The sequence below is a fragment of the Camelus ferus genome, chromosome 30 (assembly GCF_009834535.1).
Source record: "Camelus ferus isolate YT-003-E chromosome 30, BCGSAC_Cfer_1.0, whole genome shotgun sequence".
In the NCBI taxonomy this organism is placed as follows: domain Eukaryota; kingdom Metazoa; phylum Chordata; class Mammalia; order Artiodactyla; family Camelidae; genus Camelus; species Camelus ferus.
The window spans coordinates 22,100,710-22,126,491 of NC_045725.1; the positions used below are offsets into that span (position 1 = coordinate 22,100,710).

The 25,782-nt window shown below is 48.5% G+C and overlaps 1 protein-coding gene across 6 annotated transcripts in view; it reads right to left on the reverse strand.

Annotated features, from left to right (window-relative positions):
• ALPK2 (alpha kinase 2) overlaps positions 1-25,782 on the reverse strand; it is a 121,890-nt gene continuing 96,108 nt past the window's right edge. For 5 of the 6 annotated variants that reach the window (XM_032470434.1, XM_032470433.1, XM_032470436.1 and 2 more), the window contains 8 exons: positions 22,808-22,955; positions 20,000-20,127; positions 19,884-19,919; positions 18,367-18,641; positions 16,848-16,936; positions 12,863-13,080; positions 7,913-7,961; positions 538-751 (listed from right to left, as the gene is read on the reverse strand). In XM_032470434.1, coding sequence (XP_032326325.1) covers positions 538-751; positions 7,913-7,961; positions 12,863-13,080; positions 16,848-16,936; positions 18,367-18,641; positions 19,884-19,919; positions 20,000-20,127; positions 22,808-22,955 — 1,157 coding nt within the window. Of the gene's footprint in view, positions 752-7,912; positions 7,962-12,862; positions 13,081-16,847; positions 16,937-18,366; positions 18,642-19,883; positions 19,920-19,999; positions 20,128-22,807; positions 22,956-25,782 lie in introns of all 6 variants that reach the window. The other variant, XM_032470431.1, reaches the window with a different exon arrangement.

Consider the following 25,782-nt stretch of genomic DNA (forward strand, 5'->3'; position numbering starts at 1 on the left):
TTCTGTCTAAACATGAATTTAATTAAACAGAACGTTACAGTGGGATGTGTGAAGAGTGATGGGAAACTGCCTGACGTTTTGGGAGCCCCCTCCAGCCACAACAGCATAATCCACTCGAGCGCGCCTGACCCAGGAAAGGAATTCACCCCTTCTGTTGGTAGAGCAGCCGGATGTGCCTAGAAATCCCGAGGTCAGGAATGGGGGTGGGGAGGACGTGGGCTGTGGACAGACCCTGCTTAGCCCGCGGTCCTTGACAAGACAGCCATGTGCAAATACAGACACCTAATCTGAGGTCGGTACAAATGCTAACGGTACAAAGACATCCTTGAGATGGACAATTGATTCAGTCTCTCCGTGGGTCGGGTTGCAAATCCTGCTCTAAAATCATCTCCGGGAAGCCAGCAGGTGGCAGCTTGGGAGGCAGCTGGGAGGCAGCTCTGGGTCGCTCTGCAGGCTGTGTTCCCTCTGGGGTGTTCCCAGATTTCTACCCACAAGACCACATGCCGCCAGCCGCTGACTGTTAGTTAATAGGAGTCGTTAGGTTTTCTTGTCGGCTGGGGTCCCGGGTGCCGTCTTCTTCACGGTTGTGGAGCTGGGCTGAATTTTGCTCTTCCCGATGCTCGGCTTCTTTTGTTTCTGGTTGTTTTGAAGCGACTTCAGCCCCAGCATTTTACAATACTTGTTACACTGGTGTAGTGCTTTAAACTGATCAATGAAGGTCATGGAACAGTTGCCTTTAAATCCTCTGTACCTGTGAGTTTGGGTGGAGGGAAACAATCTTTAAAAACAGGACTCTTCACCAATGTTAAAAGAAACAAATCAAAGGGGAAACTAACAGCACATGGAAAATATATTTATTCCTGCTTCAGGCAAGGGTCGCCAAATGGTTGACAAGACTATGGATAGAAAAGACAAAACCTGTGCAATTAAGGAACGGCAAAGTCCAGCCAGTGTGCGCAGCAAAGATGAGAGACTAAGGTCAGACCGGGGTTCTAGGTGCTGGCGGTTCTGCTATATCAGCATTTTATAGCTTTTTTTTCCCCCTCTTAGTTAGTGTCTAGTGCTGGACCTTCGTGATAAAATGAGATCTCTTGGTGATCTGAAAGCCACTGCATCCCTACCCAAAGGTTCTGAATAAAGAAGTTTAGAACTTTGGGGCTGGAAAAAGTGATCAAGTTTAGACCCTTCCACTTACTAAAGGAATTTAGGCTGAGAGGTCACGGGCCAGCCTAGGACAATAAGGCAAGTGGGTGTGAGAGACAAGACTAGCAACCTGCCCCCGACTTCCTCCTACCGGAGGGCTCTCTCCTGTGCCACTGCACCTTCTCTCCCCCGAGGAGAAGCATCTGGCCTCTGTCTCTGGCAGGCTCCAGAAGGAACCATGCTGACCTGCCCAGGAGTGGCCTCAGGGGCTGTTCCTTTTGGTTGGGACATTTCATATTAAAATTGTAAATGACTGTGTTTTCACATCTCAATCATGGTAGGTTACTGTCCTCCTTGAATGGACAAGTCCCCAGGACCCCAAATCCCCTCAAGATCCAACAAGAGAGCTGGTGGAAGGCATTGTCAAGATGATGAAATGAGACAGACATAGAATACAAACTTGTGGTTGCCAAGGGGCAGGGGGGTAGGAAGGGACAGACTGGGAGTTCGAAATTTGTAGATACTGACAGACATATGTAGAATAGATAAACAAGATTATACTGCATAGCACAGGGAAATTTATACACAATCTTGTGGTAGCTCACAGCAAAAAAGAATGTGACAATGAATGTATGTATGTTCATGTGTAACTGAAAAATTGTGCTCCACGCTGGAAATTGACACAACATTGTAAACTGACTATAACTCAAAAAAAAAAAAAAAACAGATGATGAAATGAGAAAATCCACAGAAACAACCTAGATCAGTGCATGACACACAGTGGATGACATTCAATTCACGTCGGCCCGGCGTGGTGCAGCTGATGGGGCTTCCTGTGGACCAGATGTTGAAGCTGAGACTGAAGGGTATGGGATTAGCCAGGCACAGAGGAGAGGCAGGGGTGTGCATGGCACACGAGACCATCGATATAATTTGCAGGACCCTGTGCCAAATCAAAAACCTGGGTTCCGTGGGTGATAATTAAGACTTTTAGCAGAACACGCAGTAAACGAAGCCCAGGGCCCATCTGAGTGTGGGTCCTTGTTCGGCTGCACAGGCTGTCCATCTAGGAAGCCAGTCCTGCTGGGCGTGAGCGAGTTCTGTGTTTAGGAGGGCCAAACATCCAACTGGCAAAAAAAAAAAAAAAAAAAAAAAAAAACCCAAAGTCTGTAATACTGGTATCACACTGAATCTGTAGCTAATATGATTCAAGAAATTTGCCACCTCCTTTTGCTGGCAGAAATCATAAAGGTCAACAACTTGAAATGAATGAGTTGAGATTTGTGGACTTGCCCCTAGGAAATGCAAGCTGGGTTTTAAGCTGTTAAGGGCATGAAAGGTTACTTTCATCTCTAAAGCCAAAGCCTCAGGGAGCAGCTCCATCCTGACACATTTGTTACGAATCCAGCCTGCCCCACCCCTCCACCCGGGAGCCCACAGTCCACAGTCTTGTGAAGAATGACTCCGTTTTAAAAACCAAGATCCCTCACTGAAGAAAAAGTCAGCCTAAGACAGATGTTGAATCTAGCAGGGTGGGAAAAAAAATTCCACTGCCAACCATGTCATCTTTACATCTCTATCCTCTCCCGTAGGAGACCACGAAAACAGCTGAAATTGCCTGTCTGCCTGCGTTTCCTTCGTGCCTAAGCTCTCCCTGGTGGGATGCGAGGTCATCTGGACCAGCGATTGTCGGATATGATGGAAAGCCCAATCCTGACCTTGGTTGGGAGTGGTGCACACAGATGACCCAGGGGCCTTGTTAAAGTGCTGGTTTGGATTCAGGAAGTCTGGGGTGGGGTCTAAGCGACACGGGCCTGATGCACAAAGCACTTAGGGTGTCAGGAAGTTCTGTGCCAAATCCCCTTGCTTCCTCCCCTCCTGGCAGATTCATGCATTGCGTTGAATAGTCTGCCTGGAGTCACCACACACCCTGTACACGCTAACGTGCACACACAAGCCTATGGGTGCGTTTCTTGATTCGATCCCACATGTGCTTCAGTCCCTCCTCTCCAGGTGCGGTGGCGTCTCGGAGTTGTGACTGGGTTAAGCCCCCAGGCGGCTGTCGCTCCTCTGCCCCCAGCACACAGGCCTCCCCAGTGAGCTGCCCTTGGCAGGGTGGGGGGCCTTCTTCTGGAACTCAGCTGACTGCACATGGGCATCTGTGTTCATGTTCCTTGTCTCATGGCTCACAGGACTACTTTCTTAAGGCAGTTGTCCTTCCCCAAGCCTGCATTGATATGGGCTCTTATCCCCTCACATCTGCCCCTCTTAGTGGGGAATAAGCCGTTTGTGATTCTGTCCGGGGTCTCCTGAATTTGGGTTCCAGGTCAGGGGTGCCTGACACATGCCATGCACCCTACACCCCCGTCCTTTTTTCTTCCAAAGGTAGAGCTGCAAGGCTGGCGGCCACAGGGAGGGGGGACCTCTGTGGCTATTCCTATCTGTCCTATTTAGGTCCAATGCTTACTGCTCAGAGTACTTTGGTTTTTCTTCAATCCACCAACACAAAATGGGCTTTTTCGGAGAGTAGAGTGGACGAGAGTGGTGGCTCTGGCGCCCTCTGGTGGCTAAACTGCAGTCTCGTCATCTCCCCAGAAACTCAACTGCTGGCTGGGGACAGGGGTGTGTTTGCCGGACCCGCTGTGACATGTGCAGCTCTGCTCCCCACCCAGGTGTTGGCTTAGACTGATTTTGGTTTGTTTACCTTAAATTTTAAGATCATACTCCTAGGTAAAGTTGCATTAAAATGAGTAAGTCGTGACAGTCCCCTATTTTCTAAGATCAGAAATGATTTACCCTTAAAATAGTATCATACCTTCTAACTTCACTAAACAAGAGAACAAGCCATTTACTGGGGTGTCTGCAGCCAAACATATGGTTGAGGTTGAGATAAGGGAGTATTTTCTTTAAATGACCCAACGCCTCCTCTTCCTGCAAAAGGTCCTGACCACTGCTGGCCAAGAAAGAGTGGACCTTAAATTTGGGAGATTTTTTTTCTTTCTGTTTTAACTGCATTGTTGTCATTCTTGATAATTATTAAAGTCAGATTTGCCTCCTGTTTCTCCCCCTACACCTGGCGTTCTTTCTAGTGCCGTTAAAAGAACACGTGTAACGCTGCCCACACAGAGCCCTGCTTCCTGGGACAGGAGCACCCGTTCTGCAGGCCACTGGAGAGCAAGCGACTCTCCCTTTCCAGTGTGGATGAATGAAGCCCATGCAGGGCGCTTGCTGAGAATCAAGAGTGCGCCCGATCAGTGCTTAGCCACCAAGCTCCTCTCCTGCTCTCGGAAAGCCCTCTTGCATGTGCCAAGCTCCACAGCCTTTCCTTCCCCTGCTCACGATGGCTTCCCACTGGACTTCTTTGCCTGTCTGCAAGCTGCCTTTGCAGTCTGAACCCTTTCCAAGTCTCTCCCATTGACTGGGCTCCATTCTGCAGCTTTGGCTGTCGATGGAGAACTTTGCCCCCTGTTCCTCAGGGCGCCTTACTCCATGCAGCCTGTGAGCAGGCTGCCTCCTTTCCCTGAACCTCCTCCTCCACTGGGAAGTAATGTCGGATGGACACACGTCCTAGGGGCCTCCAAGTTCCCCCTTGTCCGTTCAGGAAAGTTTCCTCTTTCAGCTTTTCAAACTGTGCTAAGAAACATTTCTTTAGAGAAAGAAATTGTGGCTTAAGAAGTTTAAGTAAAAGTTTTAAAAATGGACAAGATGATCCAGTATCCGTAATAGCTCTCAGATGCTTCGGAATTCCCTTCTCTCCTCCCTGCTCCTCCCTGACCAATCCTCGGGAGGGGAGGCAGTTAGCAACCCTTTACAGACAACATTTTGCTGTGGGCTCCAGCTATCAGCTCTAATGGGTGCTGGGCAGCTGTCCCAGGCCAGATAAGTCACATTAAAGCTGAGAACAAAACCAAAGGGATTGGATTTCTTTTTAAATTAGGAGGAAAAAAAATATAGTCTAGGTTTCCTGGAAGCTGTTAGGATGCTTTTAAAACATGTCTTCAATAATCACACTCTTTAGCTCATCTTAGTGTTTGAAACTTCTTGGGCAGGTTTCTGCTTTGTTTTGGTAGAAAGTGGTTTCAAATAATGGTATGGAATTTGCCTACTCTGCTGTCGGGTTGAGGCAACAGGGGCAAAGGAAACCAAGATTTCTTAAGCACAGACTGAGCTTCAGGGACTGGAGGTAGACAAACCAGGAGAATCCTCAAGACAACCCCCCGTCCTCGTACTGTAGATCAGGGGCTTCGAGAACTAAGTCTCATGTCCTCAGAGCTGGTAAGATAAGAACCCAGCATTCAGACCAGGTCTGGATGATGCCCAAATCTGCAGTGTCCTGCAAGGAATAAGGAGCCTGTAAAGGAAAGCTTTAACTTGGGCAATTCTGGGGTCTAGGAAAATCCCTTTGCAAAGAGAGGCACTGCCTAATTTATTTTTGAAATGGGGAAACTTTTCCAGGACAAATGACTAGCTAGGCAGGATGCTGGGATGGCAGGCATGAAATGGTGCTGTCCTGGGCAAACCAAGATGTACCATCGCCTTCCCATCATGTGGGCCAGACACATTCCTATGACAAGAAGCAAGGCTACTACCAGGAGAATCAGAAGCAAGCGGCAGGACCAGGATCTGAACCCAAGCCTCTGAAACCCCTGTTCTCCTCTCCTGACCTGTTCTCTTCACTAGCCCAAGGCCAGGTCCTAATGCCGTGACCCATTCAACATTTAGGGCTCAGCTCAGCAGCGGGGATGGAGTACAGAGACAGTTCCGACAAAAAGCTGTGCTATCCTGAGCAGATTTTGAGAAGAGGAATATTCAAACCGCATCTTACTTCTGAAACCGAATTAGAAGCATTTGTGTAGTTGGTGAGAACTTCACGAATCAGACTGATTAACATGAAAGTTAAGAGAAACAGTGGTTGGCCTTCTCGAGTGCCTCTCCTAGGGCAACCAACCAATCCACAGCCCGTGCCCACTGCCTCCTCTACTGGGGTCTCGCACTCTGGGCCACCACCCACCTCCCTAGTCACCCCAGGGCAGGTGCCAGATGACTCCAGATGGCCCTTACACCCGAGAACCTGCTGGGATAGTTCAAGTTAGTCAATTCCAAGCCTGTTTACCCCCCTGCCCCACCCATTCCTTCCCTTGAAATCCATGAAAAAACCTCTTGTCTGTGTTTTCTCCTCTCTCCTTCTGCCTCCTGACTGACCCTGGTGCTTCCCCCATGGAGCCCCCCAGGGCCTAGCCTGCCCCCTCCTCTTGAGAACTGAGTGACAGCTGTCCCCTTAGCACAGTTGTCTCCTGATCTGTTGCTTTCAAACCTGGACAGTAATAAAACCTACTTCTTTTTTAATTGACATATAGTTGATGTACAATAAGTTACAGGTGAATAGTGTAGTGATTCACAGGTTTTAAAGGTGATACTCTATGTGCAGTTACCACACTGGCTAGATTCCTTGTGTTGTGCCATACATCCCTATTGTAGCTCATTCCATACCTATGGGTTTGTGCCTCTTCGTCGCCCTCCCCCTTCCCCGCTGGTTTTTTCTCTATATCTATGAGCCTGCTTCTTTGTTATATTCACTAGTGTGTTGTATTTTTCAGATTTCACATAATCTGTATCATACAATGTTTGTCTTTGTCTGATTTACTTCACTTAGCATAATGCCCTCCAAGTCCATCCCTGTTGCTGCAAATGGCAAAATTTCATTCTTTTATGGCTAAGTAGTATTCTATTGTGTTGTGTGTGTATACACACACACACACACCTTTGTCCATTCATCCATTGGACACTTAGGTTGCTTTCCATATCTTGGCAATTGTAAATAATACTGCTGTGAACACTAGGGTGCAGGTATCTCTTTGAATTCCCATTTTTTTCCAGATATATACTCAGGAGTGGAATTGCTGGGTCATATGGTGGTTCTATTTTTAGTTCTTTGAGAAACCTCCATACTCAAATCTACATTTCAAAACACAAGCCATTCCTTCTAAAAGTCACTTGCCCCCTCATCTCTTCTTCCTTACAAATGGTCCCTGCACATGGGAACAGGAGAAGGGGGCGAAGGCATGGTAGCTCCAACCAGAACTTTATTTTCACCAAGAATCACAAACAGCCTGCTTTCTCCTCACTGGTGGTCAAGCAGAGCAGCCGGAAGGGACAGGTTGTTACCGAGATTCCCCTGTACAATGTTATCTTAGTGCCCCCTAGGCACACCCCACAGTGAGCAAAGCAACACCCTATGCTAAATTAGGAAAACAAAACCATTGACAGCACCCAAAAATATCACTAAATCACAGCTCTCCGGTAGCTATTTGCTCCTGTAATCATCACCATGGAAGTTTTGGAGCTGCCCAAAGTACTTTTTGTTGAAAAGTACGGGGAAAATACATCAAAGTGTGCAGACTGAATTCACTGCCCTCAGTTGCAAGTATATTTTAAAGATGCTTCTAGTAGTGAAGATATTAAATGCAGAAAAATAGGATCTTTAGGCTGGCATTTCCCCCACCATGGCACTCCTGTTAGTAATTAATCTTGAAATGTGTTTACATAGTTCTGACTTGTTTCAAAGTTAGGAAACAAACGTGTTTCACCAGGGAGAACAAAGTCCATAAATATTTTAGGTAAGAGAGACGTGAACTGAATTCCTCCCAAGAACATCTGTCATCCACAGTTAGGACAAGAGGTCTCCTCTGCCAGCACCAGCTTGACAGCATCTGCCCGGGAGGTGTTTGGAAACCCAGAGTTGAATGATACACTCTTTTATTCTACTCACCCTTTAGCCAGTGTTGCTATGCCAACGTCAGTTAACTTCATTCCTACACCTATAAGAAGAGAGCAAAGACGGGATCTGTGTTACACTGGGCTCCTCAAAAAGGGCAGGCCATCTGTTCACGGGAGAGAGTGACAGCCCCAGCACAACCTCCCTTCCTGCGTGAGCACCCGCTTCCCTCCTTGTTCCCATCAGCAGACACTGACAGGCTTCCAGACGTGCATCCAGCTTTATGGGACTATGATGGGGAAGGCACGGCTCTGACCCAGCTCTTCAGGGAACTTGGGGGGCCCTCTGGGAAGGGAAGGGATGTCCTTTGCCTGCCTGGCCCACCCCTGCTGGTGGAGGCAGGAGGCCTGTTCTCCATGAATGACTCAGAGGCCTGTCACTTGTCCCATGAGCTCTCTCCCCAGTGATGCCCTGGTTGGGGCTTAGGTCTGTTCCCTGTTCTTCACTGGAAGTCAAAACCCCTGCACAACAGAAGGTGGAGTGGGTGTGGGCTGGGATGGCCAAGCTCAACAGCGAGAGAGTTCAGGATGGCACGTGTTTAGTTCAAGAGCAGACTCCAGACACAGGGTTTCCCATTTCCTTAGACAGAGCTTTCTGATTCAGAATTGAAGATTTTCTGGGTTGGCTTTAGACCCAGGGAAACACTCCTGAGTCATACGCAGACTTTAACGTTGGCCTGGAGGTGCTGATTTGTGTCTCCCACGGTCTAATCCTTTGATATTTACCCTGAACCCTTCTTCATTAAACCACTGGAAGTTGGGAAGGGTTGGGTGGGACGGGGGTGGGGAGCGGCATCTACAAAACAGCTGCCTGAGCCTCCCAGCCAGGTTCAGTTAAAGAGCACAGGCGTCCCTGGTAGGATCCCAAGCGCACGGCGGGGCAGGGGGTGTCTTTTTGCTTCTGCCCTCCCTGCAGGAGCTCTTGGGAGAGTGGCTGGGGAACCAGGGATTCAAAGAAAATGGAAAGCACTATAGTCTTGCAAGAAGGGGAGGGGCAAGACTGCCGCCACCACCACCTGCGGTAGAGTCTACCTGCTCTCACCTGGGTCTGGAAGGCAATCCTCTGATGCCCCAGGGGTGGATGGCCTCTGGCCTTTCCAGAGTCTCCTTGCCAGACCCATTCTCTTCCTGCCTCTCCGGGGTGCTGGCTGGAGCCACTGGCGCCAACCCCGTGGCCCTCCGCCTAATCTCACCCACGCAGTTGAGTGACAGGCCTTTCACAAGGGCACAGGGTCCACGGTGCTGGGCCACCTAGGTCTTCCCTCCTCTTCTCTTGCACCACCCAGGCCAGGCCATGGTCACTGTATCCCCATGGCCAGCAAGTGACCTGCTCGCTGAGGGACCCGCAGCCCAGAAGCCAGTATGGGCTGGGGACAAAGGAACCGGCATTCCTGGCAAATGCCAACTCTATGGGTCAGGTCTGATGGCAACCTAGTCCCATGGGTCTCCACCCCTGAGCCTTGTTCTTTGAGGCTCAGAAAAGCCAAAGGGTTAACGCTCTGATTCAGCCACGTCCACCCAGAATGTGGCAAAAACACAGGCCGTGCTGCTGTGGAGGCTGGCTCATCGGACAGAAGAGGGAGCCCGCTTCTCTGCCAGGCACCTGTGAGCCACACTCCACACGGCCCTCTGGGTGAGCCAGCAAGCATTTTAAAAGCCCCTTTCACAGCTGGCAACCACTTCATCTCATTCTTTCAAAGCTGCTAACAACTAGAATGTACGTGGAAATACTTCATGTAGTTTTTATGGTAGGAACTGCTTTCACGAAAACAAAAAAAAACCCAAATTGCAAAAGTCCTCTTTGGACATACTGTTTCATGGAAAGTTGTATTTAAAAGTTACAGCTCTAAGCTGCACGGAAGTCCAATTATAAGAAGTCATTTGGCAAAATGTCCTTGAGCTTGAGAGTTTTTTTCCTCGAGTCTCACAATGACCAGTTGTCACCGATGTGTGGAAAAGTAGAATATGATTTTCTCTCTCAGCTTAATAATTTGCCAGCAATTCAACTGAGGTTATTAAGGGTCTCTAGAGGATAATCATTTAAAGCATAGCGTGCAGCTATTAAACTGGGTTGGGGGTAGCAGTCTACAGGTTGTTTCTGATGGAAGGCCAGAAGAAGGCAACAAGTTTGTTCTCTGGAATTCGAGTTTTTGGGTAATTTGCGGGGCTGCTTCTTAGGAACCTTGGTGGTCTCACCAGTGTGCAGACCTCAGGGCCAGATCACAGGCCCAGCTTTCACCCCACAAACCTAGGACTTAGGCTTTTGTCTTAGGACTCGCCACGGTCCCATCAACAAACGAAGGCAACCAGGGAGAGAAGAACTTAAGAGTCTGAGACAGGGATGGTTGAGCTTGGGGTTTGTCTGGGATTTGAAAATCCTACTTCCAGGGCCTCAGTAAAATTATAAACCGTGGGGATTGTTTAGAGAGTGGCTGCGTTGTCTTGTGCTACAGTGATGCTATCAGAAGATTTTCCCCAGGCACAGCAGAGAATAAACGCCATCATGAAACACGTTGCCAACATCTGAAACCCCGCAAGTCACTTACGGGGAGATAGAACGTTCCTCTACCGCTGTTCACTAGTGCCTGGGAGCAATGCTAGCTTTGCATGAAGCCCCAGGGTGTTGCTTTTCAGCAGGAGAACTACATCTAATGCAAAATTAACTCCGAAGGAGAATGGGAAAACCTCAACAGTTGTAGAGACAGTCCAATTAGAATAGAGAGCTGTCTGTTAAGACCATATTTATGTGTGTGTGTTAGCAAAGCCTCTTCAGAAAGTGAGTGGATAAAGCTTCCTCCAGCCCAGTCCCAGGTGCAGGACTGTAACATTGCACTTCCCAGCTGACCTTAAAGGAGCTCCTCCCAGGAGCCTTTGACATCTAGAGATGCGTGTAAGTTTGAGGTTTAGCAGGAAGACCTTGGGGTTCAGAGTCAGAAATAGTGTGCTGGAGTCTTGGAGGCCTCTTCTTATTGGCCGAGTGACAGGAGACTATTTTATCATTGTCTCCAAGCCTCTGTTTTCTCATCTGTAAAATGGGGATCAAAACATCTATTTTGCAGGGTTATTATGAAGATTACACAGAAATAGGAAGAAATGAGTGCACACAAAAACGTGAAATCCAGGTAGGGTCTCGTTCATTCAATTCTGCCGGGGTGACCCTCCTGGTTTTGATAACGTGCTGTGAGGAGGTAAGAGGTTATCGTTAGGTGAAGCTGGGTGAAGGGTAAATGGAACCTCTGTCCATTTTTGCAACTTCTTGTGTTTACGGTTATTTCAAAATGAAAAGTTTTAAAGATAGGGAACACTTACGTCAATGCTGCACTAAATGTTTGACTATCTCATTTAATCCTGACAGCAACCCCCGTGGGAAGTACTGAGGCCCACAGAGGTCAGTGATTTGCCTGAGGCTAACAGCTAGGAAGCAGAGGTGCAGGGAAGAGAACCCACAGGCAGTCTGGCTCCTCACCACCATGCTATAGATAGAGCTTGGGGTCCTTGTACGTGACAATGTCTGACACCGGCAGGTTCACAATTATAGTTCAGGCTTTTCTTAACAGCATTATTATTTGAGAAGGAATAGGAAAACCTCAGTGGCAGATGCTTTACCTCCAGCTGCCAACAACTGCATCTCTGCCTGAGAACTTTCTCTGATCACAGGAGCCTGCTTTGCTCAGCATGGCTTGCCCGCGCGCAGGTGCAAAGGGCAGGGGAGCTGACACCCCCGTCAGGAGCAGCCTCTGCTGGAAACTAAAGGGAGCTGGTGTGTAAACACACTTGCTCCTTCACTCTGTGGCATAATTCTGAGACGTGTGTTCTGCCCAGCCTCCCAGAGTTTCCCCAGCAGGCAGTGAGCTCCAGAAATACACAGTGGTAGCTGGGTATATTATAATGGTACCCTATCGACTTACTTTCCCTTCCCTGTCACACTTCCTCACTCTCCTACCAGCATTTCCTGGGATCCCTTCCCAAATATTTGCACTTGAATATTCACATGCAATGAAGATTAACTTTGCCTAAACAGAGGATTGCTTTTGCCCAACTTTTGGGGGTAACTGTTAAGCTCTGAGAAAAGTGCGCTTGTCTACCTGATGCCTGGGCCATGGGATGTCAGCCTGACCTCCAAAGAGGCTAGACACTGAAGTCAATCCCACAGGGAATCAGTCATGCCTACGTGATGGGTCCCTAGTAAAGTTGCTGAACACCAAGGCTGGGGTGAGCTCTGTGGTTGGCAGTCCCACATGCATATGGCCCCACATTGGTGAGCGGGGAAGCACTGTCCCCATGGCTCCAGCAGGAGAGGACAGCTGGACGTCCCCACCTGGTCCCCTCCCCATGTGCCTCCTCCCTTTGCTGATTTGAGTCTATATCCTTTCACTGTAGCAAACCATAACCATGAACATAATGGCTTTTTTGGAGTTCTGTGAGTCCTCCCAGGAAATTAATGAGCTGGAGGGTGATCATGGGGAAGCCCCAGGCTGCAGCTTGTCTCAGGGCTGTCTCTGTGGGAAACCCAATTATGACATCCCCACTTCATACAAATGTACTCCTCCACAATGTGTCGATAAATTGAAAACATGCTGTAAATTCACCCGGAGAGCTTGGAATGTAGAGTGACTGAAAGACCCTTCCACCTAAGAATGAATTCTTAATTTCTCTTTTGGTACATCTGAGTTTTCATACAGACTTCTGAATTTGTACCTGAAATGGATATAAAAAGCCAGTTTTTGATCACCTGCTGTTATTGAAATGTACTGTCACTCTAGCAGTTGGTCACTCTGGGCTCCCTTGTCACGCCTTGTTTCCGAGATGTCAGTAACACTTTCTGCTGGTGAAGGTGTATACAGCCCAGCAGACCTCTCCCTCCCATCTCCCCTCCCCTCCCCATCCCCACAAACATCCCAGGCGCAGAGCATCCCTGGAGCCCAAGGCAAGCTGCTCTCCTCACCCTGCATGTCTGTGACCAGGAGACACCCGCTTGTTTTCTGGTAGACCCAGTGCTGGAAGGTGCAGCATTTCTGACCAGCCTCTGATTCCCTTCTCAAGAAGTTTATTTCCTTCCCATCCCTGATGGAATACTTCACAAACTCTCCAATCAGCTCTTCCTCCACTGTTGCGTATGGGATATTGTTCTTAGGTCGATGGATAAGAAAAATGGGAATGATCCTGGAAAGGAAGAGAACATGGACACGCATCGTGGTCTCAGATGGAGATAAAGGCTTTGGGGACAGTCCATCTTCACCCAGAATAGCAGAATAAATCCCTGGGTTCCATTAGACTTAGACTAAAAATCCTCCCCAGTGATTACTCAGTGGATGAAAGGATGTGTTTATTTGTTCCTAGGTTTGGTCAGAAACTCCTCCTTGAGCTGGAATTTACTTGCTCATGTAGAAATGAATGTCTTCATTATAGTTATATCTCAATGACCAACTGGTCAGGTGACCACAATCCATCTATCCATCCACTCTTCCATCCATCCATCCTTCCACTCAGCCAAATATTCATTCAGTGGCTTCCACGTGTCAGAAGCTCTTCTAGACACTGTTCCAGAGAACAAAGGAGATCTGCTCTCAGGGGTCTTACATTTAAGTGAAAGAGACAAGGAAACGTATCGTGCTCTGTGCTGTATGAAATAAAGCAGGGGAGAGGAGACAGGGGATCTGCTCTTACAAGCTTATAAACAGCTCAAGAGGAGGTCACCTAGTTAAATTCTGATCACCTTCAAGGGCTTAAAGTAGAAACAATGATGGCAGGCCTGAGGAAAGGTGAGATGCTAATTTTTGATGTTTGTTCATTTAAGACATACTTTTAATACGAAATGTTTGTCAGATGGATAAACTAATGGGTATGAGTCCCTAGTGCAGGCCCCTGAGCACTGGCAATATATTTAAAAGGATCAAAAAGTAGGCTTCTGGAAGGGTCTAAGGCAAAAAAGGTGATGGTGTGGTGGTCACCTGCATCCAGTGGTCACTGGTAGGGAGGAGTGGCTGGTGGCAGTTCCTAGTAAGATGTCGCAGAGAGCCCTGCAGTGAGAAGGCCTCAGAGCGGCACAGATTTTGAGGCAGGATCTCAAAGTAAACGTGTAGAACAAGCCTGTGAAACTCGACTAAATCCAAGCTTAGGAAGGCATGAGGGCAGGAGGGCCAGTGGCCTCAGCCTCCCTTCAATAATACTATCAAAGGTGCTACCAGCACGTCTCTCTCCCGGGGGACTTGGGTTGGTAGGTCCCCTCTCCCAGTGGGTCGAGACTTAAGGCTCGTCTCCTTCTGTGGAAGAGGGGCTAGAGCTGGGGGCCCCCGGGCGGGTCTGCGCTCACACACCGGGCAGAGCCACCGAGCTGGGCGGTTCTCCCCGAGCATCTGAGAACATGCAGCTTCTCCACCCACGTCCTGCCTTCTCCTGGGAGTTCTGCCAGAGGCTACGCACGCAGGTCACCTTGAGTCAAAGACTGTAATATAAAAATGTTTCCCCAGTGCACGCAGGGAGAGAAGAATGCAAAATTCAAGTGAATTTTTAAGATAAAAAATGTATTTTTAAAGAAGCAACTCTGCAGGCAGGTTACTTTGGACTAAGCCCCCAGAGCCGGTGAAGGATGCATGTTTACCCTTCTCTACCATTCACTTCCGTGAAAAAAGTGTGAACGGCACAACTCCCTCCTCCATCCCATTTCAGATGCAGAAGGATAACCTCTCAGGAGTAGAAACCTGGACCAGAATAATGTCCTAGTAGGCTAGACCACTCGATGTCTTCCAACACCCACATCTCTGACCGCAAATCATGCTGGGAGTCTTTTTAAGTCTGCTTTCTACTTTTAGGATGGAAGTTTGTGTCTTGTTTTAAAGAAATCTCAAACATCAGCCAGATAGCTGACGGGCTCATTTGGGGTGGTGGGCCCTGCCCAGGACCCCCAGAGATCAGCCAGGGTCGCCCAGCCTCCCGCTGACATGCTTTGTCATTGTCAAGGTTGCCTCCTGAGGATGCCCTGAGGACAGCTGGCCACTGACCCTGCAGCAGAGCCAAAGAGTTCAGTTCACCTGGGTTCTCATTCATTCCGGAGCCCTCAAACAGCAGAAACAAGGGTGGGCCATTATTCACGTTAACTATGTATGTCCTTCACACATACAACGCTAACGCCATTGACAGTCACGAATTCAAAGCCAGAAGCTGCAAGAGCGTGAAGCGTCGTCTCTTCCAGACCCCACATTCTCCATGAAAGGAAACTTTGGGGCTTACTTCATGGTCTGGAAATGAAGATGGGGTGGGTGCACAGACCACAGCCCACCCTCTGGATGTGCAGGGATCCGCGGGGAGCCCTTTCCCTTCACTGGCCTCTTCCTTCTGGGGGAAAACGCTGACACCCACTCCATTGTTCCGCCTCCCTCCTTTCACATCTCTGTGGCCCGTGGTCCCCGCTGGGCCTCCCTGCATCCCAGCATCTAGAGGCTGACAGAGGATCTCAATTGTCCCCACCCCTACAGACACGTTCACACCCGCTGTTCTAAAACCCAGCTTCCTTTCGTCTTTTCTAACGTGGTTTCAAGTGTACAGGCCTTTCAGAACTGTTTCCAGTGCAGAGTCCTGACTTTGGTTCAAGGAACATGGAAATCTGGCACAGGTGCCCTTTGGACGATCCTCACCCCTCTGTCTCCTCCTCTCATTCGTGAGTCACAAGTTCTCCCACGGGAAGGAAGGGGACGGTGTCTGGATATCAGGACGTCCTTGTCTACCTCCAGGGCGGTGGCAGATTTGCCGGGACATTGATGAAGCTCCTGTGTCCCTCACCTGCACAGACCCTTTCCACGTCCCTGGACACATCCTTCATAATTCTGTGTGCTTTTCCTCAGAAAGGCCCCCACGTTGTGCACGAGTCAACCGCACACAAAGCCTGGGTGTGCCTGCCTGAGGCGCTGTGGTTCCACGCCCAGCAGACTGATGCCCAGGTTGACCCTACTCTTCCCCCTCCACCAGGAACTAAAGAGGACAGAGGCCGGGAAGGGGGGCTGGGGAAGCACGTGAGCAGGGGGGTCGCGGGGGGAAGCTCATGACAGCTCAGTCCAAATGGCAGCCTCAGTGTATTTTACAGAAAAGTAGTTGGAAGTGGGGTTTTTTTGGTTGTGGTTTTTTTTTTTTTTTTTTTTTTTGCATGATAGTTGCTTTTCTCAAAGCTGCTGAGAAATGTTTGTGTACTAAACATGTTAAGCAGCAGGCACCAGACTTTACATGTGGTCTGCCCAACACAATACCTCGGGGGGGGGGGATGTTCTTCCCATTTTGCGAGTTAACAGGCAGTGAAGACAAAGAATTTCTTCTCTTTCCCAGTTTCTACTGATAAGTGTCTGCTCTGCCTGAAATTTCCTCCATGCCCTGGTGCAGTCGTTGCTCTCCCCACTTATGATCAACTAGATAAACAGATCAGCAAACATGAGCTCCAGACATCCCCAAGTTTGCTTGGGCCAACAGAGTCAATGAGTGGGTAAAAGTGATCAGTGTAGTTTACCTCCATAGGGTTCTAGGAAGCGGGTACAAGGTTCCTGTATTCCTGATCACCCCCTGTTCACTCTTCCCTGAGGCAGCACCATATTTATTGTCATCATAGGACTGATCGCTTTGTGATATTCTCCTGTTTGCTTATATTTGTATATAATTTAGACAATGTAACATCCATAAGAGTAGATACATCCTTTTCTGTTTAACATGGTATATAGATTTTGAACTAATCCACCCATACACACATACATTTAAAGAATATTTATCAAGTATTTTTCTGTAAGCCTCTGGTGACTCAGTAAAGAATGGAATAGCCATGTGTGCTCTCCTGGAGCTTACAGACAGACCAGTTGAAAGGTTGTGTCCTACTGGTCCCTCTCACCCCCCCAGGGCCCCCAAGTCCCCATCAAGTCAGAGGTGGGCACACAAGAGGGCACTGCACTTACTCTGGCACTTCTCCAAAGCCCTCCAGAGGCCGTGCTTCAGCAGCATAGATCTCAGCATAGTGTCTGGCGGTGTTCTGCACATAGCATTCCTGCACCACCCAAACACACGGAAAGGCCAGAGATTAGAGGAGATTCAAAGAGCGCTGCCCTGCAAAACTTATCAGATCGCCCAATATAGGTCGAGCCAATGGATTCCCAAACCCATCTCTTGGTTAGGGGGCACGGAAGCAACAGTGAATGTAACCTAGTGCTAGCCACTCACAGAGGGGCTCTGCGACCTGAAGAAACCATCCAAAGGCCCAGTGGTCTCTGGGGCCAAGTTTCCCTGAATTATAAAATTTCTAGAACCCCCATGGCTGAAGCTCACCCCTGAGCTAAGAGGACTGTCTCCTGGGCAGGATGTCAGATAAAGTGTGGGGGCTGCTGGGCTTCCCCGTGAGCTCTCCCATCTGAAGCTCTTCTCAAAGGTGTAAAACTTGAGTTGTAAGTAGTGAACACCTCGCCAAGACCGCCGGCTTAGGGAAAGCAAACTGGATTCTGCTTTCCACTCTGTAGGGCCTTTCCCAGTGGGAGTCTGGATGATGGGGGACTTTTCCACAACTGGGCCAGGTGGTATTTGAGATGGAAGAAACACTCAGTGAAGGAAAAAAAAGAGGAATGGATTTGAAAGAGAAAGCAGTGTGCAACTTGCAAAAATCCTATGCTCGGGGAAGAGGGGCTGTCTTCATGAGCACTGAGTCCCGTAGGACACTGCCACCTCTGAGATAAGCATGGCTAGGTAGTGCCTGAGAGCCCCCCACAGCCCCCTCTCAGTCTAGCCTGCTCATTTCATGATACCCAGCTTGTCAAAGAGCACGGCCAGCCCTCCTGAAAGCTTGGCCAGCACTGGCATCGAGAGTGAAATTCACGGACCAGGGGGACAGGGAGGCAACAGGAGAAGCTCATGCGCCCCTCCCCATCCTTCTTGCCACAAGGGTAACTCAGGTTCAGTAACACAGAAAAGAGGGAACTTAGCTGGGGACTTCCCTCATAGCTTATGGGCGGACATTGAACCTAATTCAGAGGCAGGAAACAGGACAAATGCTGAGTCTTTTGAGTGTACCTCCACTCCTTGCTCTTCCCTAAATAAACCAAATTCCAGGAGCGACTTCTGATTTTAGCTGTCCTTGGGGATTGTTGGGAACCCTGGCATCCAGTGCAGCTTAGCAACCCCACTCTAATTTCATCCTGTGTCAAAGTAGATTCAGACCCCTGGGGATCTGCTAAGGCACCCTAGGAACAGAAGTGACCCCAGCCTAGGTAGGATTCCAAACAAAGGCCAAGCCCAACTGGCAGGCATGAGGCCAATAAACCACTCAGAAGGGAGATGAGATTTCCAGCACTCAGCCTTAACTAGGCTCTCTCACAACACACCCGAAAGGAAGAAAAACACCCTCTTGGAGACACTCCCAGTTCTGAGTCAGGTTTTCATGGGTCCATCTCACACCCCAGGCAACACCTTTAGGGCAGGTGGACCCACCTGGGCGGCGAGCTTGTAGTTCCTCTGGATGAGCTCATCGTTGTTTCTGGTCCCGTAGGCGACAGCATTGTGCACCTTGAGCACACAGGCGTGGCCGGGCTGGAAGACCGGCATGAGGCCCTGCATCACTTTGCTGCGGAAGGCTTTTCGGTGGACCCCTTCTCCAAAGTGCAGCTCCTCTGTGGCGATCTGACCATGCAGGCGACCCCCAAAGTAGCTGTCATTGAGGAAGTCTTCTCTGAAGATGAGCTGGCTGAATTCAATCTCTTCATAGCCTAAAACACCACAACTTTAGTTGGACAGAACATCCCCCAACCCCACTCCTTGGCTAACAAACATTCACACATATGGACAATGACAAGGTTGATTTATAGAATCTAGGGGGGGAAGCACACTGAAATTAACGAGGTTATAGCAAGTATCCGGGATGTGAAGCCCGATCAGTGCTAAGATGGGACAGACTTCTGAAGGTCCTTTTTTCTGACTTAAGGAAGGACATTCTTTTGCAAATTTAGACTTTAGAGGGAACAGGGAAATGGGGAAGGGTTTAAGATTACTTCACAGTACACGACACATTCAAGACAGGCATGTAGCATTTGAATGGTTTGCAAGGAGTTTCTAAGTTTGTTGGTTTGGATAAATACCACAGTATTTGCTAGATCACTTTAAGTCAAGATCCCAGCTCCTCAACTTTCATTACTGGATGTTACTGCGTCTTCAAAGTAAGAGTACAGACAACCAACGATTTCTGGCTTGTTTGCCTTAAAAATCAGCACAGGTAGTTTAAAATTGGCCATGGTGTGAGTATTTGCACGACAGAAATTGGAAAACTGTACAAATCGGGGCCTCCCCACCCTCCAGGCAGGTTGTTAAAAATTTGCCGGCAGACCACTGGGTGGAGGTGGGCACGTGTGTGGGGACGGGTAAGTTTCCCTAAGAGGAAACACATGACAAGCACGGACGGGGCAGCTGACCGTTCTAGAGCAGCTGTTAGATTGTTGCTACACCAGGAGAGCACAAGTGCCAATGGAAAGCACAGAAATCCAGCTCTCATTCAAGATATAAATGAATGGACTTATTCTCCTGGACACCTGACTCTTTAGGAATCTGCTCAGCTAGTCCAGCTGAAAAGTATCTTGAAGACACAAAGCACACTGTGTGAGAACCAGAGGCTGAAGAACCCAAGCAGACAGGGTTTTTCCATTAAGCATCAGACTTGCATTCAGCCTAACCCCAACCTCCCCCTCTGCATGGTCCCAACAAATGCACTGTTATAGTCTGATCTCTTTCATAGTAATTCACTTCTGAATGTGTGAACACTAATGCACTTAATAGGCCTTGCACTCAGGTTGAAGTAGCTCATGAGTTGTCCTTCATTTCCCAGTGATTCCTGAGATCTCTCCAACTCGGCTGGAAGCATCACTGGGAACATAGCTTCCACCCCCATTGTCTCCAGAAGCTCTTTCAAGCTTTAAGAAGCACCCGTTTCCGCTGACATGCAGCTCAGGTTAGCATACCTTCAATATCCGAGTGACTTGAAAGTTGTTGGAGAACTAGAAGATGAAAGAAGAGAAGGCCTTCAGTACAAGCGAACGTTCTGACCGGCCGGGGCTGGGGGCTATCACTGCTTTACCTTCCGCGGTGAGGTTAAATTCAGCAGTCACTTTCCCGTAACTGTTCTTAATGCAGCAATAATAGAGGCCCTGGTCCTTCTGACCCGCTTGAAGGATGGCCAAGGACACAGCGGAGTTGTCTCCCGCGCTGCAGTGGGGGACATGAGCATGGGCATCATCATTCCGAAGTTGCCATTTTTCTTAGAAACTAACACTTCCCACCCTGGTGATGTCGGCCCGTGGGTGGGCTAGAGGACACGGCTGCGAATCAGCTGTTCCAGTAACTTATCTGCAGGGGGTGGATCAGCACAGGTTTGGCTTAACATCCTGTCTCCAATATACAGTACTGATCCACGGACCATTTGGGAGGTTTGACTGCCATTTGTAGAGCAAAGAACTGGAAGTGTGAATTCTGGGGGCCATCGTTAACATTTCTGCTCAGAATTCACCTCAATTATGTTACCAAGCCAGGTGTTCTGTGCTTGAAGGAAACCAGAGAATTCCAAACCCAAATCTAAATACAGACACAGTAAGAGACAAGAGAAAGGGGGTCCTGGCTGTATACAAGGGCTCACAGCTGACAGCTCTTTCCAACAGCATGTTGCCCTAGCAGTTACCAACCATCCATCCATCCATCTGCCCACCCAACATTAAGTTCCAAGCACTGTGCTATAAAGTAGAACAATTGGCGGTGGTGATGACAATAATGAAGATGATGAAAACTGATGTGTGTATGTATTGAGCACTTGGTATGTGGCAGGCATCGTGTTAATCACTTAAAAGTTCTCTCCCATGTTATTCTCGGAGCATTCTAATGAGAAGCACTATTACCATTCCCAGTTCACAGAAGAGGAAACAGACCTTGCGAGATTAAGCAAATGGCCTAAGGGGACACAGCTGATTAGGGGAGACTCAGGTCTTAGACCAAGATCACCTGACTCTGGAACCCTCATCCTGACCCCGTTAAGCTGCCTCCCCAAGTGATTCGTGCCTCCTGCCCTCACATCTGAGATAATTGGAATTAAGAGTTAAAGCCACAATCTTTACTCCAAATTCTCAAACAGAAGATTTACTTTACAGCCAATACTCAAATATCATTCTAGTTTTGCTCTAAGTAATGAGTTGTTAAATGTTCTCCAAGGTTGTGTGTGCTCAGCGTATGTTTCAGGTTTGGTTCATTCCTCAATTCAACCAAAAAAATCCATGTGGCATGTTCATCTCATTGCATATTCAACAGAAGTGTTCATTACTGGTTGGCTTTTCAATAGACTTCCAGTCTCTAACTTACACATGCCTCTTCTGGAATGTACCAGTGGCTTAAAACAAAACTCACTAAATCACAATACTTTCTCTGTTGACAGGGCCTCTGAGCATATCCTGAGTGTATGGTTGAAAGTGGACGTGTACTAGCCCAGTTATAAGGGGATGATTTCCTGGATGGGCTGTCAAATACGGAGTGGGTCACAAGAGGGGCTGATGTAATGTCCTTTCCTAGTGCCTGCTGGTCAACACAGTAATTCTGTCCCTGAAAGGGGCAGTTGAGATTAGCCAGAAAGGCTGGCAGCTGACCTAGAATTGTCCCAAGACAAGTTCCCTCCAGCCCAGAAACCCTGATGCTTGGCACACAACCTTGGAGGCCTTTTTTCTGTCTTGGCCTATTAACTCCACCCACGGCCTTCCAGGAGGGATTGCTAAGGAGTCAGAAAGACCTGGATTCAGATCCTGAGCTGAGCTCGGGCACGTTCCCTGCTCTCTCACCCTCAGTTTCCTTGTCTGGGCAGGAGGAAACAGCTATGTTGCCTCCTAGACGTGTGGTGAGGAGGAACTGCCCCCAGGCACGTGAAGCCTGACACAAGGGACTAGTCTGGGGAGCGGTCACGAGCCATCGCTGTGGGGCAGCTGGTGCATGCCCAGTACTAGGGGATTTGGTGATGGAAAAGAGGCAGTTTCTGCCTTTGAGGGTCTTCCAGTCTGGGAGGAGATGGACAAACAGAAAATACCAATGTAAACTGTGGGAAGTGAAAAGAAGTGATCTCGCACCTTTTTGAATCAAAGAAAAAGCTCAGTTTCACATCCTGTGACCCTGCAAGGGACGCATCTTTTTGCTTTTAGGGGAAGGAACAGCCAAATGAAGAAAGGGCTGAACCGGAGAGGAGCTTAGCTGGAGAGACAAGAGCAGAAGTTAGTGCCACAAGCGTGATCAGAGTTAACGCCGCCGAGATCATTGGCTGGAGGGAAAGAGCATCTAATCTGGGGACTTCTCCAAAGATCCCATTGTCCACCAGCCCCAGGGAGCACCCTCCGGTCTGGGTGGAGAGGTCCTTCCTACTGCCAGCCAGTGGTTTGCCCATCTTAAGAGACGGCGGCTTGCCACCCCGGATGGATGCTACTCGTCTGTAACCTCACGGATTGTTCTTTCGCTTTGATTTACCTTCTCAACTTTGTGTTTTTATCAAGTTAATGAGAATTTATGAAACAGAAAATTCAGCAAAATTCACAGGCATCCAGAGCAGGGCTCTTTAATCTTGGGACCATAGAACCTGACATGAGATTGGATAGGTTCCCCCGATTTTAAATGTAATGAAAGGTTCATGACTTCCTAAGGCCACCAAACTTGGTGGCAGAGGCAGGGCAAAAACCCTCCGCTGTCTTCCCTGTCCAGACATCTGTCCTTCCATTTCTTACTCTTGGATACTTTGGGTGTGCAGTTTCTGCTTCGATTTTCCTTTTACTTCCTATATAATTTAATTTTCTTTTAGAACTATGTTATGAAATAAGGAACAACCAGGTTGAAACCCTGTGACAAGTAACCGGGGCGGAGAGCGCACCTTCTCTGTACTTGGGCTATCGACTTTGAATCTTTTGTCCACCAGATAGTAGAATCTTCATGAATCTCTGCAAATTGGCAGCTTAATTTTACATTTCCAGAGTGGTCAGGGAACATCTCGGCTTGGATCTTTCTCAGTAATACTGGAGCTGGAATCGAGAAATGCGTAGGTCAGTGTTCTTGTCATGGTTGCAAAGAGCTTTACAGTGGGCAAAAGACTCATTTTATCACACTGAATTCTCACAGCAATCCTAAGAGACAGGGGTGATCCTACCCTCCATTTATGGATGAGGAAGTTGAGTCTGAGGGGAGATGTCATTTGCTCAGTTAGAAAGTGAACAAGTTCTAATAGAAAACCCCCACTTTTTATTAAATTCTTTGAGGTCTGTAATGCACAAAGCAAAACAACTTGACTTTTATGGGAGGGACGGGGATGTAGTTACCTAGTCTGCAGGACCTGGGACAAAAAAGATGCTTTTGACCCAGGTCAAAAAAAAAAAATAAATCAGTGTTGGGTATTAGGGAGTGGAATGAAATCTGGACTAGCCAAATAGCGTGGTTAAGCCCTAAGTGTAAATGGCAACTCAACAGAAAGTTACTTTGAAGAATATTCATCCATCTTTCCCCCCATCACACCTGTCTTTGCTGGAGATATCCTAATGGATCTCAGTGAGGCCTGACAGTTTCATTAGCAAGTAAGAACTGTCTGCTTGAATGGAATAGGAGCAATAAAGGAACAATTCCCAGGGGCCAGGCTGAGCTCTTTGAATATCGCTTTTTAAAAATCAAGGATGACAGCTTGGCATACCAGACAAATAATTACCCAGGGAAGCCACTGGGTGGCAGCATAGACTAGAGGAGGATGGCTGACCCGGCCAAGTGGGCAGAATAATTCAAGCGATGAGGTTACTGGAAACGTGGCCTGGGTCTGTTCCAGACCAAGTTCCATAGTCACACAGCTTTGGTAACAAGACGCTACATAATCCACAGCCAAGCTGAAAGTCATCAATACCGAAGCTTTGTTGTCTCAAATTCCACTACTGAAATCTTCACAGCGACAGCACACACTTAGGTAAGAGAATGCATATTTAAAAGCTTGTTTTCTTCCCAGGAAATAGTAACGGGCCACTTGGGTAATAAATACAACTACAGCGTAGCCGAGGGTCCTAACAATATTACGGGAGAAATCAAAGTACACCAAGCACTTATGGGTTTTGCCATCAATGTCACTTTTCCCTGCTCGGCTACGTGCTTGGGGTTCCAGCCTACAGTCTTGACCAAGCCCACCTTCCCACCTGGGACACATTTCTTTGAGGGCCCTTCATGGGTAATTTGCAGGTACCTAATGTCCCTAAGGCTACCAGCCCCATCCACAACCCATTGTAAGTTCTGAAGACAGAAAATCAGGGCGGGGGGGGGGGGCAGCGAGGGAAGATTTAGGGAACAGCATAAAATAGGCAGAACTAAATGAGGCTCTTGGAGAGATGGTAAGCTGGCTCAGACAAGGGGCCTCGGGGCTTTTGGAAGGCCCCTTGTTAGTGTGGGATGGAGGGAGAAACGCAGGTGAAAGAGGGAAATGAGGCGGGAGTGAAGCTAGGTTTCTCTTCTGTGTACTTTCTGGCCAAGGGGAAAGACGTCCTCTGGTGGATGTAAAGCTTTGGTTGTACTAAGCATTGAATATCAGATCCAAAAAACAAAGGTTCCTCCCTTGACTTGTTGTATTTCTCTCTGAATCATCCAAGTCACCCCCTAACACTGCACTCCCCACCCCCGACCCCAAACACATACACTAATTCCTGCCCATCAGGTTTCTGGTGCCAGACCATCACCCCTGCCCACCCCACCTCCGCTCCTGAAGGCTGTGCTTCTGTGGCTGCAGCCCCCCACTGTCTGGAGGGGCCGAGCATCTCTGGAGACCAAACCCTCCGACAGCACGTGGTCACCCGCATGGTCTTTATCCCATCGTAACAGACAAGAATCCCAGATAGACTGTTTCCCTCTGGGCCGAACCCACTTTAGAGATCTTTTAAAACACTGCTTCATTCTCTAAGCGTTTTAAAACATATTAGAAACCCGGAGGGAAGACCTCCAACCTCTGCAGAAGGCAGGTTTGTGTTTCATCCTCCCTGCCGCCGGGACTGGGGCTGATTTCCTGCTGATGGGGGATAAGGAGCCTGGGTCTCCAAGTCTGAGGACCCAGGTAGGAGGAGAAATTCTCCCCCCAGGTCAGGGAGGGTGCAGCGCTCGGCCCCAGCACAGGCACGTGTGTGACTTCACTGCGGTCCTTTCTGGATGCTACCAGATTTTGTGGGGAGGGAAAGAGCTTGGAAATAAGAGGCTAAAATCCGGGTTATGGGATGGAGTTTGGAGTTGATGCGACTCCCCAGGCAAAGCAGAAGTGACTGCGGTTAACCGGGGCTCTGAAACCCAGAGCAGAGAGCTCGGGGGACTATTGGACTCAAATAGAGAGGAGGGTGAGTTGGAAAGAGATTTTATACTCAACTTTGGAAGAAGCCCCAATACTCAATCAAGCCATGTTTAATGAAAAAAGGATTAAGAGGAGACTCCCAAGTTGTACCTAACTTTCCATAAGTCCTGCTTAGCATGTGTTAAGTAGCTGTTATACTAATTAGCTACACTGATTAATGCTTGTTTCTTTTGTAAAATATTTTTTGAAGGATAACTAAACAGAAAGGCATCGTCATCGTGCCCCCTCAGTGAGACCAGACCACAAGCAGCCTGGATCAGTGGTCCTCCTAGCAGATCACCTGGGAACTTGTTAGAAATGTACTTTCTCCTGCATCAGAAACTCTGGGGTGGGGCCCAGCAACCAGTGTTTTAACAAGTCCCCCGGGTGGTCCTGAGGCTGCTCAAGTTTGAGATCCACGGGCCCACATGCCTGGCTGTGTCATCACGGTCACAGCATTGACGCCCACAGTGGACATTCACCTTCATTGCAAAGGACTCGGAGGACAC